Here is a 15,106-nt window from a genome sequence, read left to right as displayed (position 1 = left end):
CTCCTATTTTTACTGACCTCATTATCACTTGCCTTCGGACTCTGTGCACTTTACCACTGCTAACCATGTCTAAAGTTGCTGTGCTCGCTCCTTTAAACATGGCAACATTGGATTAAACCCAATTGGCATATTTAATGTACTTATAAGTCCCTAGTAAAATGGGACAATCCAGCTTAGGTGTGCCTGGATTGACCATCACCGGCAGGGTGGGAGGGTGGAGCTGGGCAAAGCCCCACTTTCACCTGAATAGGCTGTGATCTGCCTCCACACAAAGGGCTTCATACCCCCTGTAGTTAGTCTAGAGCCAGGGCAGGAAAGGCAGGATGCCTTGGGACCTCAAAGGAAAATCTCTAGAAGCGTCTCCCCCACTTTAAAGGCACAACTGTGCATAAATACTGGACCTCAGACACCAACTTTTCAGTACCCTTCTAGACCTGTGGATCCTCTGCCAGAAAAACTGCTGTACTGCTTCAAGGACTGCTACTCCGCTGGACTGCTGCTCTACAGCAACAGCTGCCCCGTTGTGCTTAGCTGCTGCCCTCTTGCCTGGGAAAGAAGAACAGGACCTGAAACTTTATCTTGAATCCAGGACTCCAGAGTAAGTCCAAGGGAAAGTCTGCTGGACACCGGATTTGAGCCTCAGGACAGGAAAGGCTTCCCAACCACCTCCTGGACTAAGCTGTAGCAAGTAGTTCTTGTGGTGTGGGATCTTTGTTTGTGGCATTTTCACTGTTTGAAATGTTGCGCAAATACTTTACACAATTTCTCTAAGCTAAGCCTGACTGCTGTGTGCCACGCTACCAGTGGGTTCAGCACATGTTGATTTGGGCTGTGCTTGTGCCTTACCTGGACAAGGACTTGGGTTGCTGCTTGACCAGTGCTCACTACCCAGTAACCTAATTTCTTAAAGAGTCAAAAAGGGAATGGAGCCTTTGCAGATAGCTGCAAGGTTGCATAGAAACCAACTTAGAGTCGAGGAGCATGGCAACAGGTTGCACTTTTATAATCAACTTCTGTGACATTAGTCACGTTTGAGTTGACATCTCTTCATGATATGTTATGGGCATCAGCACTTAGTCATCTATTGGCATCAGGAAGCAGAAACCAGTGTGGATTTAGAGGCTGTAAAAGAGGTCAGTACTGGAGCCGGTACAGACCCAGTAACTGGGCCAGGGAAGGGAATTGCTTACAGTGACCTGAATGGAGGCCCTGCGGTGTACTGGGGCCTGAAGGCACACCAGAGTGAGCTGGAAGAACACGGAAAATCAGCAGCAGGGTCTTTTTGTACCTCGATCTGCTACAGCCCAAAAAAGTTGTGCTGCATCAGGGTCCACTGGGGGATTGCCTCCATGACTGGTGACCTCAATAAAGTGTGCCTAACATCTAAACCACGTCGCACATTCTCTTTGGAGTCAGAGTGGTGGAATCGAGTATAGTCTTGCTTTATATATGCTTACGTTTAGACTTGTGTTAGACGGCGACCTCAGAGGAGCCCGGAAAGGGGTCCTGACTACCCTGAGACCCACCCTCGAAGTATCGTAGCCGGGCACTGGCGGGAGACTCCTCAGGGGGAGGAATCTCGTATCTAGGATCGTACCCCTGGCACCACACGACACAGAGACACCACACCGTGCGTTCTTAGGAATCAATCTTTATCAATCAGATTAGCACTGCAAATATGTACAAGGAGAGCGTGGGCTCAATGAGTCTCGGCAGGGATAGGGGGTAGCGGGACAGTCTCTGGCAAAGGTTCAAGGCAGGGACGTACCCGGCGCACAGCTCACAATCCTCGAGCTGGGGGATACGCTGGTTGTAGTTGGGGTCTGGCGGGACAGTGAGAGTCCGTGGGAGCCGCGAGTCACTCAGCAGAGCTCAGATACAAGTTCGGAGGTCTTACGATCTTCAGGGAGCCGCGAGTCACTCAGCAGGGCTCAGGTACAAGTTCGGAGGTCTTACGATCTTCAGGGAGCCGCGAGTCACTCAGCAGGGCTCAGGTACAAGTTCGGAGGTCTTACGATCTTCAGGGAGCCGCGAGTCACTCAGCAGGGCTCAGGTACAAGTTTCAGGAGCCGCGACCACGTCAGCAGGGCTCTCGTTGTTCCAGCGTCGAATCTGCCGGACAGTACCAGAGCACCCCTTGTTATAGGTCGACCCCTCTTTGATGTCCGGAGTCTGTGCAGGCAGGGGTCTTGTCACCTGGGGGTCGCTTGTCGGGGTTTCCTGCCATTGTCTTTTGATCCTTTCAGGGCCGGGTCGGGAGGAGTCCCAGACACCCAGCAGGCGTGGAGCCAGCCCTCAGGGAGGCCGGAGGGCCGATCGAAACCCATCGTCCCAGGGGAGTTCAGAGGTGCGATAGAAACTGCTCCTCCCTCTCTCATCCCCTGGAAGCGTGATGTCCTCCAGCCGGAGTGGCGCCTCTAGGCCCGGGTCGCGCTGGGGCCGGGCGGCCATCTTGGTGCATGAAGTGGGCACGCGGGCCCGGGGTGGCCGAAAGGAGAGAGGCCATGGATAAGGATATCCGGGTCGGGTGCGTGTGTTCTGGTGGGAAGGATCAGCTAGGCCGTGTGCTCGGGGCTGCAGGTACCAGGTTAGGTGGTGCGGGGACAAGTAGAGCCATGCTACGAGGCCGGGTCCAACAACTTGGACTCGGGCTTACCGGAGGACTTTGAGTAAGACGTTGAGTGGTCACTGAAGCAGTCGCATAAGTAGCCCCATGACAGGGACCAGTCCTGTGATTTGGAGTGAGAGAAGGATCTATGCGACAACCAGGACTTCTTGTGTATGCGGACATACAACTTTACTTTCTGTTCTTGAATAGCTATTGGGTGCATGAAGGTGCACTTATCGAACAACTTTGAACTGTGGAGGGAACTTAAGCACAAAGGCACATGTCTTGTGGATCCATGACCAACATCTGCTTTCTGCAATCGTGGCTTGAAGCCGGTCGATTCCAGTGGGGATATCATTCCCTAGCACAATGGGGCAGAAAGAAAAAAAGTGTGACATCGGCGCGCATGGATTGCACTTATATATACAGCTCCGCACCGTCACTTCCAGGGCAGTATGAGTCGGCGAGGAGTCACACAGCGCCACCTAGTCGCAAGCGGGAGCACTGCAAAAACAAATCTCCTGATCCAGCCTAGCCCTTGGGGGATATTTAAAAGGTAAGCAATCTGCAGTTAGGAGTGTCCATTAAAAACAGGTCAAAGATAAACCAGAAAGGTGTATTGTTGCCTGTTTTACAGTCTGTGCTGCGACGTTCCTCTGCTGTGAAATGTGCCTCTTTGCAACGCCACATCCATTGTGAGTGGACTGCTGGTAGTATCCTATGCATCTAATGAGGACTTCAAACAGGTTTCAGCTATTAGATCAATTGTTTCATAACCAGTTTTGAGTGTTGAGCAGGCAAGAACTGCAACAATTACTCAAGGACTACTCATTGCTGTGAGCCTAGCAATTAAGAAATGATGTTGGACTGGAAATTCGCCACAGAGTTGCTACTCTACGTTTCATCCAGTTCACCGAATTCGTTGTTCTCCCTATCCCAGCATGGGCCCATCTTGGGTGCCAGGTTCAATGTCAGCTTCCCAGAAGTGGAGACAATGAGGGGGGTCTAAATTTTTGCTTCATTCTATGTGTCACAGACTTTCACTAGTTTTATCCTACTAGATATCACACTAGAGACAAATTGAAAATACCAGCTTTGCTTAATGTTTTTCTATTTCTTTTTTCCATTTTGATTCCATTGGATTATGCAGCTCTCTTGAGAACCCCAGGATTAATTAAAACTTCTTACGGCAGGGAGAAACATGTAGAGTTAAATATATACTCTTCCCCTATAGTCACACCTTCCAAAAGGATCTATTCTCTCGTGTTGCATGTGTGTGAAAGTTCCATGACTTATTAATCAGAGCATAGCAGCGTGCATGGAGAACATGGCCACCTCATTAGCCCCTGGCTGGGCGGCGTCCCGACCAATCACAACTCTGCTTGCTGTGTTGCAATTGGCTTAGGGGAGGGAGCCTGGCTGCCTGCTTCCAGTCGGAGGCAGGAGAGCAGGAGCCAAGAAGACGCGGGACCCGGCGCGGCGCAAAGTTATTTTTTTTTATTTCCCCACGATCACCCCCCGCGATACCTCGCACCCGCCCTCCCCACCCGCGAGCAATGCCGGCCGCTACTGTTGGAATCTGGGATCATTTGGACTGCACATTTTTGCATACCTTTCCTAAAGGGCTGAAATAAAACATGATAATTTGACAGAGTGGCTAATGTCCCCTCTCACATATTACATTTGTTTTTCTTCCAACAAAAGATTGCCTTGTAGTTTAAAGTCTGAAATTAGATCAGACACCACATGCTCACCAGAAGAAAATTAGGTGCAATGCTCATCGGTAGCGTGTGTACTGTGATCTAGGAGTGACTTTATTGAGTTCTTCAATACAAGGGGCCAGAATTCAAACGAGTGTGGTAATTTATTACTATTTTAACTTTTAGTTGGACTAGAATGTGGTCCCAGAATGGAGAGCTTGGGAAATTGAGCGGGGAATCAGCAGGCGAGAGAGAAAAAGAAGCAGACACGATTGATAATACAAGAAAAAAGAAGAAGAAACTGAAAAAAAGGACTTCCTGGCATACAAGCAGTGGAAAGATACAAGTTATCAGTCAGCACTTAGTAGAGGATGTGGGGTAATGGACAGAGCTCCGACTTTGGGGGTAGGGGAAGCAGGTTCAAGTCTCGGCGTCAGATTAACATCCTGTGGTTCTGGGCAAATCGTTGAATATCCCAGTGCCTATAGAAAATGAATGTGTCCTTGTGTAATGTAACTGATGCTCACGTGAAGAGCTCAAATACCTTCTGCTCGAGTTTGTGCAATATAAACAAGCATTGGTAAATGCATTAGATTTCACCTATGTGATTAACAAGCTGTTTTGTGTTGTAAGTTGTAGCTAGCCAAGTAGTTGTACGATATAAGTTACAGAAAGTTTGTTAAAGTGTTATGACTTATTTATGTACAAAAAGGCAATATATTGCGCTATTACAGAGCTTATAGTGTGGGTAGCAAAATTTTGAGAAATGAAAAAGGGAAATAATAGAATAAATTGATGTAATAGCAATATTATGTGTTTAGAGGAGTTCTGACAACCATTGGGCCCGGTGCCACTGCACCTACTGAATCATTCAAATAATGACTGTATTGCCTGCTAGATAAATGCACTTGTACCCATCTTGTTTAGTAGTAAATACAGCAGTATTTGGTGTTTAGTGGAGTTATGACCTTTTTGGCCCCGGAGCCACGGCACCTGGCGCACCATTTAAATCAAACCCCTTAGTGCTGCAGTTTAACTGCAATTGTGACTGCCTGGTTAGTAGTAAGATATGTGATTCTACCCTGTCATGGAGTGAAAAAAGTGATTATCAATTATTAATTTTTGATTTACGTAATGATAAGTAAAGTGAGTTTAGGGTGATCCATGAGATGTCACGGAAAACACTATGTGTTTTTAAAATACCCCTCACACACTATGAATCCCATAGTGTCATGCTTCATCATGGGGGTCTTCCCGTCCCTCTACGGGGCGGGGCGTGCTACTACCTACGACTACGCGGGAGCACTGTTGTTATGATGATAAGGCTTATGTGTAGTGCAAGGGATGTGAGTGTTTAGAATTATGTGTGAAATATAAAGATTAAAAGAACCCTGGCTAGTAGAAAAAACAATTTTATTCTGTTCTCTAGCTGGGAGCGTTAAAAATGGGGAAGAAAGTAGGAGATATCACAAGTTAGTGGCTACCTACTGGGTCAACATGTATCGTAAGCAGTCCCCACTGCTTTACTCATCAGGACCAGTAAATAATCCCTTAAACACTTGAGGGATATTATATCCAGATTTGTATGCCTATTTGTCTCTTTTGACAGACTTTAATGAAAGCTGCGCCCAAGGGTACACTGACCCCAATGAAAAATAAGACCAATTTGGTATCTGAAAAAAAGGGAAGAAAAAACACCAATAATACAAGGCTGTTTCATCGTGGTAGGGTATAAACACATCACCATACTTTAAGTATATCTAGCTGAGAATTCAGTTGATATCGTTTTCGTGATATATTTTTCTAAATATATATTTTTCATTCTATATCTGAGCGGGTAAGGTAAATTTTACTCATCACCCGAATTTTTTAGAAAAACGAAAGAAAAAGGTAGTTAGACACAGAGGACAGACTATACGTGACATTACCACAAAAACAAACATATAGGTATTATACTATGTGGATTCGCTGGCTGTATACACATATATAGTATAATACGCATGATGGCCCACAGTCATTCGCTACATGTAAAAAAATCGTAATGTACATACTTTAATTAGGCGTAATGTTCAGGCTTCATGAGCACGCACTGGAGGGGAGGGCGCCTGGTTATAGTCACTACAGGATAGTAAATATCGTATTAGTTAGAGAAAATCGGCAGCCGCCGGTGGAAGGCGAGCCTTCCAAACTCCTGACCGGATTTAAGGACTTGGCCGAGTCTCAACTTACAGTTTGTAGGATCGTTCCTCGCTTCCGTATGCCTCCGTGCTGCTCCGTCGATGTAAACACTGGAGTGTGCATCAGTGTTTTTATTGGCAGGGGGCAGGCGAGAAGTGGACGCACAACTAGAGCGTAAAGGGCTTCAAAATGGCCGCCCGACATGGACTGTTCGAGGCACCAATCCCTCACTTCCTGGTTACGGAACGTGTAGAAATAAAAAGTTGTAAAAAGTATCGTGATGCAAAACAGAGCACATGGTACCTATGATGAATCAATAATTCAATATGAATCTTTAAAAAAGAGCGGATATTGATGTCAATATGCCGAACAAAGGGAAAAATAGTTTTTTGTAAGCATTGTAGCAGCCACATGTTGTCACTACGACATGGAGCGGGGCACAAAAATCGTCCGAAATCAAAAAAAAGGTAAAAAAGATGGGTAATTCATGGTTCATTTCTAGATATGATGTCCATTATTTGTTTGTTTTCCTCTGTGCTTAGTAAAGCAATTGTAGACACATCGCCGTCATTGTGGCAGGAAACCACGGAGAGCAAACTGATCGTGGGCGCATCATTGAACATCAGGAAAGCGGAGTATTTAGTTCGTAAAGAGATATCTGAATGTGTATTTCACCCATTGCCTTCAAAGAGGGAGTTCATAATGGGGTCTGTAAATCAATCAAATCGTCCCCCAGACATTGTCTATCTTGTTTGGTAGACCAATCATGTACCCACCAAAGTATCTTAAAAATTCTGAGTGGGTCTGCAAAAAAGGTGAATCAAATAGACTTCAGGCATTAGGATTTGTTAGTTTAGAGAAAAAAGGTTTTTAATAAGTTCACTCGTTGAAGTTACAACTGGCTCCATGGAATATCGTCATTGAGGCCTATGATGTTGGTCTTAAGGCGGTGTACCCATCTTTGCTCTTTTTCAAACAGGTATTTGTCATTCGTTACTTGTTCTAGGACTGTCCATGATATTTCTTCTGGTGTGTGTGCAAAGTCAATGAAGTGTGCTGCCATTTTCGTTGCTCCTTTTTTGCACTTGATGTTGCTTTTATGCTCACCAATTCTTACTTTTACACATCGCGTGGTCATCCCTATATATTCCAGTTGACATGGACATTTGATCAAGTACACAACGTTGTTACTGTTGCAAGTGGTGAATTTTCTCTGTTCCCATTTAGTGCCGTCAAGAAAGGTAATGCTTGTAGTTTTGCTGGTAAGATTACAGACTTTGCATCTTCCACACGGGTGGTGTCCTTGGATTTTAGAACCAGTTTCTAAATTCGCAGATGCATTCTTAAGACCCATGGTTCAAAAAACATCTACGTACCTGCGAGACACCAAAGATGTCCTCGTACTATTAGAAGACCTTCCTTTTGACCCGAGACATCAACTGCTTATAAGCTGTGATGTTGAGAGCCTGTATACTAGTTTACCACATACAGAGACTCTGAACATAATCGAGGAGGTTCTATTCAACACTGATTGGGTGTATCAAACACCTAGAAACATCATCATGGAATGCTGCAGCCTAGCATTGAGAGAAAACGATATCAACTGAATTCTCAGCTAGATATACTTAAAGTATGGTGATGTGTTTATACCCTACCACGATGAAACAGCCTTGTATTATTGGTGTTTTTTCTTCCCTTTTTTTCAGATACCAAATTGGTCTTATTTTTTATTGGGGTCAGTGTACCCTTGGGCGCAGCTTTCATTAAAGTCTGTCAAAAGAGACAAATAGGCATACAAATCTGGATATAATATCCCTCAAGTGTTTAAGGGATTATTTACTGGTCCTGATGAGTAAAGCAGTGGGGACTGCTTACGATACATGTTGACCCAGTAGGTAGCCACTAACTTGTGATATCTCCTACTTTCTTCCCCATTTTTAATGCTCCCAGCTAGAGAACAGAATAAAATTGTTTTTTCTACTAGCCAGGGTTCTTTTAATCTTTATATTTCACACATAATTCTAAACACTCACATCCCTTGCACTACACATAAGCCTTATCATCATAACAACAGTGCTCCCGCGTAGTCGTAGGTAGTAGCACGCCCCGCCCCGTAGAGGGACGGGAAGACCCCCATGATGAAGCATGACACTATGGGATTCATAGTGTGTGAGGGGTATTTTAAAAACACATAGTGTTTTCCGTGACATCTCATGGATCACCCTAAACTCACTTTACTTATCATTACGTAAATCAAAAATTAATAATTTATAATCACTTTTTTCACTCCATGACAGGGTAGAATCACATATCTTACTACTAACCAGGCAGTCACAATTGCAGTTAAACTGCAGCACTAAGGGGTTTGATTTAAATGGTGCGCCAGGTGCCGTGGCTCCGGGGCCAAAAAGGTCATAACTCCACTAAACACCAAATACTGCTGTATTTACTACTAAACAAGATGGGTACAAGTGCATTTATCTAGCAGGCAATACAGTCATTATTTGAATGATTCAGTAGGTGCAGTGGCACCGGGCCCAATGGTTGTCAGAACTCCTCTAAACACATAATATTGCTATTACATCAATTTATTCTATTTCCCTTTTTCATTTCTCAAAATTTTGCTACCCACACTATAAGCTCTGTAATAGCGCAATATATTGCCTTTTTGTACATAAATAAGTCATAACACTTTAACAAACTTTCTGTAACTTATATCGTACAACTACTTGGCTAGCTACAACTTACAACACAAAACAGCTTGTTAATCACATAGGTGAAATCTAATGCATTTACCAATGCTTGTTTATATTGCACAAACTCGAGCAGAAGGTATTTGAGCTCTTCACGTGAGCATCAGTTACATTACACAAGGACACATTCATTTTCTATAGGCACTGGGATATTCAACGATTTGCCCAGAACCACAGGATGTTAATCTGACGCCGAGACTTGAACCTGCTTCCCCTACCCCCAAAGTCGGAGCTCTGTCCATTACCCCACATCCTCTACTAAGTGCTGACTGATAACTTGTATCTTTCCACTGCTTGTATGCCAGGAAGTCCTTTTTTTTCAGTTTCTTCTTCTTTTTTCTTGTATTATCAATCGTGTCTGCTTCTTTTTCTCTCTCGCCTGCTGATTCCCCGCTCAATTTCCCAAGCTCTCCATTCTGGGACCACATTCTAGTCCAACTAAAAGTTAAAATAGTAATAAATTACCACACTCGTTTGAATTCTGGCCCCTTGTATTGAAGAACTCAATAAAGTCACTCCTAGATCACAGTACACACGCTACCGATGAGCATTGCACCTAATTTTCTTCTGGTGAGCATGTGGTGTCTGATCTAATTTCAGACTTTAAACTACAAGGCAATCTTTTGTTGGAAGAAAAACAAATGTAGTATGTGAGAGGGGACATTAGCCACTCTGTCAAATTATCATGTTTTATTTCAGCCCTTTAGGAAAGGTATGCAAAAATGTGCAGTCCAAATGATCCCAGATTCCAACAGTAGCGGCTGGCATTGCTCGCGGGTGGGGAGGGCGGGTGCGAGGTATCGCGGGGGGTGATCGTGGGGAAATAAAAAAAAATAACTTTCCGCCGCGCCGGGTCCCGCGTCTTCTTGGCTCCTGCTCTCCTACCTCCGACTGGAAGCAGGCAGCCAGGCTCCCTCCCCTAAGCCAATTGCAACACAGCAAGCAGAGTTGTGATTGGTCGGGACGCCGCCCAGCCAGGGGCTAATGAGGTGGCCATGTTCTCCATGCACGCTGCTATGCTCTGATTAATAAGTCATGGAACTTTCACACACATGATGAAGCATGACACTATGGGATTCATAGTGTGTGAGGGGTATTTTAAAAACACATAGTGTTTTCCGTGACATCTCATGGATCACCCTAAACTCACTTTACTTATTACGTAAATCAAAAATTAAAAATTAATAATTTATAATCACTTTTTTCACTCCATGACAGGGTAGAATCACTTTTGTTTACTAAATATCAGATAGGAGGTAGGTTCTATCCTAGTACCTCTTCACTCCCTCTCTTTGATTATTTCTTAGTAGTAAGATATACCAATATTAGGTGTTTAGTGGGATGCCTGAAGCTTATGGTCACTGTCCCACTGTGCCTGCTGCATTATTGAAATCATGCTTGCTAGATAACTGCACTTATGACTGAGTGTTTAGTTGTACAACATAGCAATATTAGGTGTTTAGAGGAGTTCTGACTACTTCTGGACCCGGTGCCACAGCACCTACTGCACCATTCAAAATATGACCCTAGTGCCTGAAAGATAACTGTACCTGTGACCGCCTGTTTAGGTGTAAAGTATAGCAATAATCAATGTTTATTGGGATGCCTGGGGCTTTTGGCCCCAGTGCCACTGCACCTGCTGCACCATTCAAATCAAGTCCCTTTTAACTGAAAGGTAACTGCAATTGTGGCTGTCTGTTTAATAGTCAAATATAGCAATATTATGTGTTTGGAGGAGTTCTGACAACTTTTGGGCCCAGTGCTACTGCACCTGCTGCACCATTCAAATAATGACCATGTTGCGTGAATGGTAACTCCACTTGTGGCTGCCTGTTTAGTAGTAAAATAGATCATAGCTCTTGTATATTAACTTTATTTTTAACAAAATGTATATTACAACATTTAGAATTTGATTATAATGACTAACTAGATTAAGTTGGAAAAAATCAATCCGATAATGCATACAAAGTCCAAAGAAAGGTACCGAGGCATGAATAGGAAATGCCACAAACCTTCTAAGACTAAAACATCTGCTTTACACAACTAAGGCCTGATAACGATGTGGTTCGGTCCTCAACTGAGTTTTGTCAGTTGCGGTCCGAACCGCATCTCCTGCTGTGGTCAGACCGATGCATTACAATGTGCGCAGTCGGAGGCAGCAGTGGGTGGGACTGACCAACGCATTTCGACGGGCTCATGGAGCCAGGTCGGTCAGAAAGGCCTCATAATCCCTAAAGGACGATGTTTCCACCATTGGGATTATGAGGTCTGTTTCCAACAGCCTTTCCATGTCGGACTTTACGACATGGAAAGGCTGTCAGAAAGCGACATTGGGGGCCCCTTTCAAGGCCCCCTTCCACCCTGGCCCTCAACATCTGGGCTTGGAGGGCACCTGAACATCCCTGCACCGTGTCTCAGGCACAGTACTGTGCCTGCCACACAGTGCAAGGATGTTCGCAAACTCCCATTTCTTAATGGAGCTTGTCCTGCAGGCGGTTTTCGCCCGCTGCACAAGCTCCCATTGAGAAGTGAAAGTTTCCGACCGCACTACATGCAGTTGGATCGTAATTCGGTGTTCGGAACTGCCTACCTATGGTCGGGCGGTTCCTCCACCGAAACGGTCGGGGGCAACTCTGGCCGACATTGTAATCAGGCCCTTTGTAATAAAAAGCAGCATTACAGCATACTGTTAGAAGCGGTTGCCTTTTCCTGGATAGAGATCTTGACAGTGAATGGGGCTTAAACAGTGAACAGCTTTAGTAGAGTATCGCAAATACATGAGACCAGGGAAGTTAACAAAAAAACTGTTCAACACAATAGCGAATGAACACAGTAATTCAGGGATGGGAACTGATAAGAGCCCTCTTTTAAGATATATTAAATAAAAGATTTCACAAGCACAGTGCAAGCACTGTGCAGGCGAAGCCTAAAAACTGCAAAAAATAAAATAACTGCTCAAGAAGCAGGACAACCAGAGAACATGGAGGAAAGCCACCGAATAAGTAGCACAGAAATCAGTGAAGCGGAGAAGAAAGCCATCCTATAATAGAGAGCAAGGTGTATATTTTGATATACAAGAGACAACAGGTGTTTAAAAAGAGACAATAACGGTTGTCTATAGGCGACACTTAAAAGCGTTACATCTTGGTATGTGAAGTGTGTTTCATTGTGAGGTGCTTAAAGTAAACAAAACTCATCACATATCTAAAATACACTTTTGATGGAAATTAGCTTAGATGAGTTTTTGAAATTTCACTCCAAACGAGATTTCGAAAATAAAGCTATGAAAACGGGCTGTCCAACTTGCATGGAGACCTTTAAAAATATGTGGCAATGAGTTTCCCACACTGTGCTTCCTTGGGTCTGTGGTTAGTGTTGTAAATATCAAGTGCACACAGCACCCTTCTCTTTGGTATTGATTTGTATCAATATTGTAATCAAGGTAAAGTCAGCCCGAATATGAACAGGTGAACCTCGCTCGCCACAGACCTCTGCAGCAGGTGCAAAACAACTGGGCTGATTTCACACAAGATGTGTTGAAAGCTTCCTTCTTTCCCACAATAAATAATCATCACTTTGGGGTGTCTTCCCTTTCACCCAGATAGTCTTCAGCACGGTTGGGCTATGTTCAAGGTATTTTCTATTCAGGCAATTAAACAAATACGATATATGTGTTGTTCGTGGCTCACTAGGCAGCAGCACCACTTGGTGCATCTCGAAGCAGAGGTGGTGGTGGGGGGGGGGGGGGGGGGGGGGTTGATCGGGCGGTAGCATTTAAAAATGCCACTGTATCCGATGGTTCGGGGATCCCGGTCCAAATAAAATGAATCCAGCAACCCACTTGCGCTGCTAAGCTGAACTACCGCATGATGGCATGTAAAATACTGCACAGCGTTCTGCATGTTTACAGCAGGTGAGGTGAGACACAGAAATAGATTTCTTGGCGCGCTCACGTTTCCCGGGACCCTGCCTGGCTCGTGCTTTTGGGACAGGACAGTGCCTTTGAAGTCCTTGGCTTTACTATGCATTAGCAGCGGTGACATCACACGGCCCCAAATAACCGCACTGTTGTTCCCTCCCAACCTCACGCGCTAGCCCAACAAGCACTTACACACAGGACGGTTTCTTCATTTCCACCACATAGCGGCATTTCCCTTTGACGCAGTAGTGTTCGTACTCGGTCGGACACCGAGAAAAGTGACTTCTCTTCTCCGACTCCAGACTGTCTGAAAATTAAATGTAGATCTTTTTTAATGGAGTTTAAGAAAAGTGTTTTTTTCTTTCATTCTAAGCACTATAACCCTATTATTTGAAGCTCCTACAACATCATTCTTTTTTAGCACACAAGAATACTTTATTTTGAATCTAAAAGAGCCATAAAAGATTGCACACGCATATTTTCATTTAAAAAGACAACTAGTCCACATACACAAAATTTACAGATTTTAAAAATGATCACCATCTGCTGTGAATCTTAAAAACAGTAGAAAAATAATGTAAAATACCATATATGATCTCGGCAGATCCTAGGGAGAGCAAAACAAAAATTCCATTGCCAGTTTGTAATTCATAATCCCTGCAGAAAGTAATAAAGGGTGAATAAACTGTCTCCTCTGGGGTTGTAAAATCTACAGAAAAGAATAAAGTGCATAGTGCTTTGAGGTGAGCAAACTACGAGCCTTGAATAGGGAAAGCAACTAAGAAATCTACAGTTTTTAGACGCAGCCTTGTCAACAGAAACTTCCTTCTTTCATTTAAGTCAATGTGCAAGTCCAGGGCAGGTTCTCTTTGTGGTTGTGAAAAGCACTCTGGCTGATCCATTGCACCACAAATAGGACCAGCCCGGACATTACTTTGATAAAAAAGTGACTTTATAATGACGGAGGATACATTTTCTAATGTGCCGGGTTTGTGTAATATTAAATCCATTTTGGCAAATCTCGATTCGACATACCCAAGCCAATGTATGTCTCCGCTATTATCCAACTTCATGCGGTCTGTCAATATTGTTCTACAGAGGGCAGCCTATGGGTTCTTCCAAGTTTTTAATGAGAGCAAAAGCGGTTGGTTCGCTATATAATCATTCAGATAACTCAGACCAACTTCCTCATGACATAAAGGAGACAGCGGAACTGTGGGGCCCTAAGAGAAGTCTACTTAGAAACGTATTCTCTACTATTTGGAGTGATTTACAATTTACAGGCCCCACACCCCTGCCCCAAAGGTTACCACAGAAAGGCTTTTTACTCTTATAAATGCATAAAATCTCCTTAGTTGGTTTATGTCCCAATCTTTTAGCAAATCTAAAAATAGCATTGAAAAATTTCTGAAATTGCATAAATCTAATCTTTAAAACATGTTTCCAATTTAAATAAGCATCAAATGGTACCCCCAAATAAGTAAAATGTGGACTTTCTCAATTTATTTGCACCCAAATACAAATTTTCGTTTAGGCTTTTTTTGGGCCACATTTCATAATAAATGATTTTGTATGGTTTACTTTTAGCCCTAGATTGTTCATATAAACATTAAACGAATATTACAAAACTTGTAGGCCATTTGCTGTCCTGGCTATCAGGACAGCGTCATCAGCATATAGGAGAATGGGGATTTGGCAGGTATTACATTTTAGAATGTCCTTTCCCACCTTACATAGTTGGTCTCCCAGCCCGTTATTATATATTAAAAAAAGGAATGGGGCAAGGATGCAGCCCAGTCTTACCCCTATATCAGAGGGGAATTCTTCAGTCAAATGTCCTTGAGTACTATAGCGTACTAAAGCGGAGGTGTATTCGTGAAGCCTACTGAGCAAGGTGACAATTGCTCAATCGATCCCCATTTTTATCATTATGGCCCATAGTTGGCTG

General features: G+C 43.9%; 1 protein-coding gene across 1 annotated transcript in view; it reads right to left on the bottom strand.

Moving 5' to 3' along the window:
- BTC (betacellulin) overlaps window positions 1-15,106 on the bottom strand; it is an 86,170-nt gene that overhangs the window by 31,465 nt on the left and 39,599 nt on the right. The window contains exon 3 of the mRNA XM_085636496.1: window positions 13,351-13,465. Within this exon, the coding sequence (XP_085492622.1) occupies window positions 13,351-13,465 (115 nt within the window). The remainder of the gene's footprint in view (window positions 1-13,350; window positions 13,466-15,106) is intronic.

The sequence above is a fragment of the Triturus cristatus genome, chromosome 2_1 (genome assembly GCF_964204655.1).
Source record: "Triturus cristatus chromosome 2_1, aTriCri1.1, whole genome shotgun sequence".
Taxonomy (NCBI): domain Eukaryota; kingdom Metazoa; phylum Chordata; class Amphibia; order Caudata; family Salamandridae; genus Triturus; species Triturus cristatus.
This window is presented reverse-complemented; position numbering and strand designations above follow the sequence as displayed.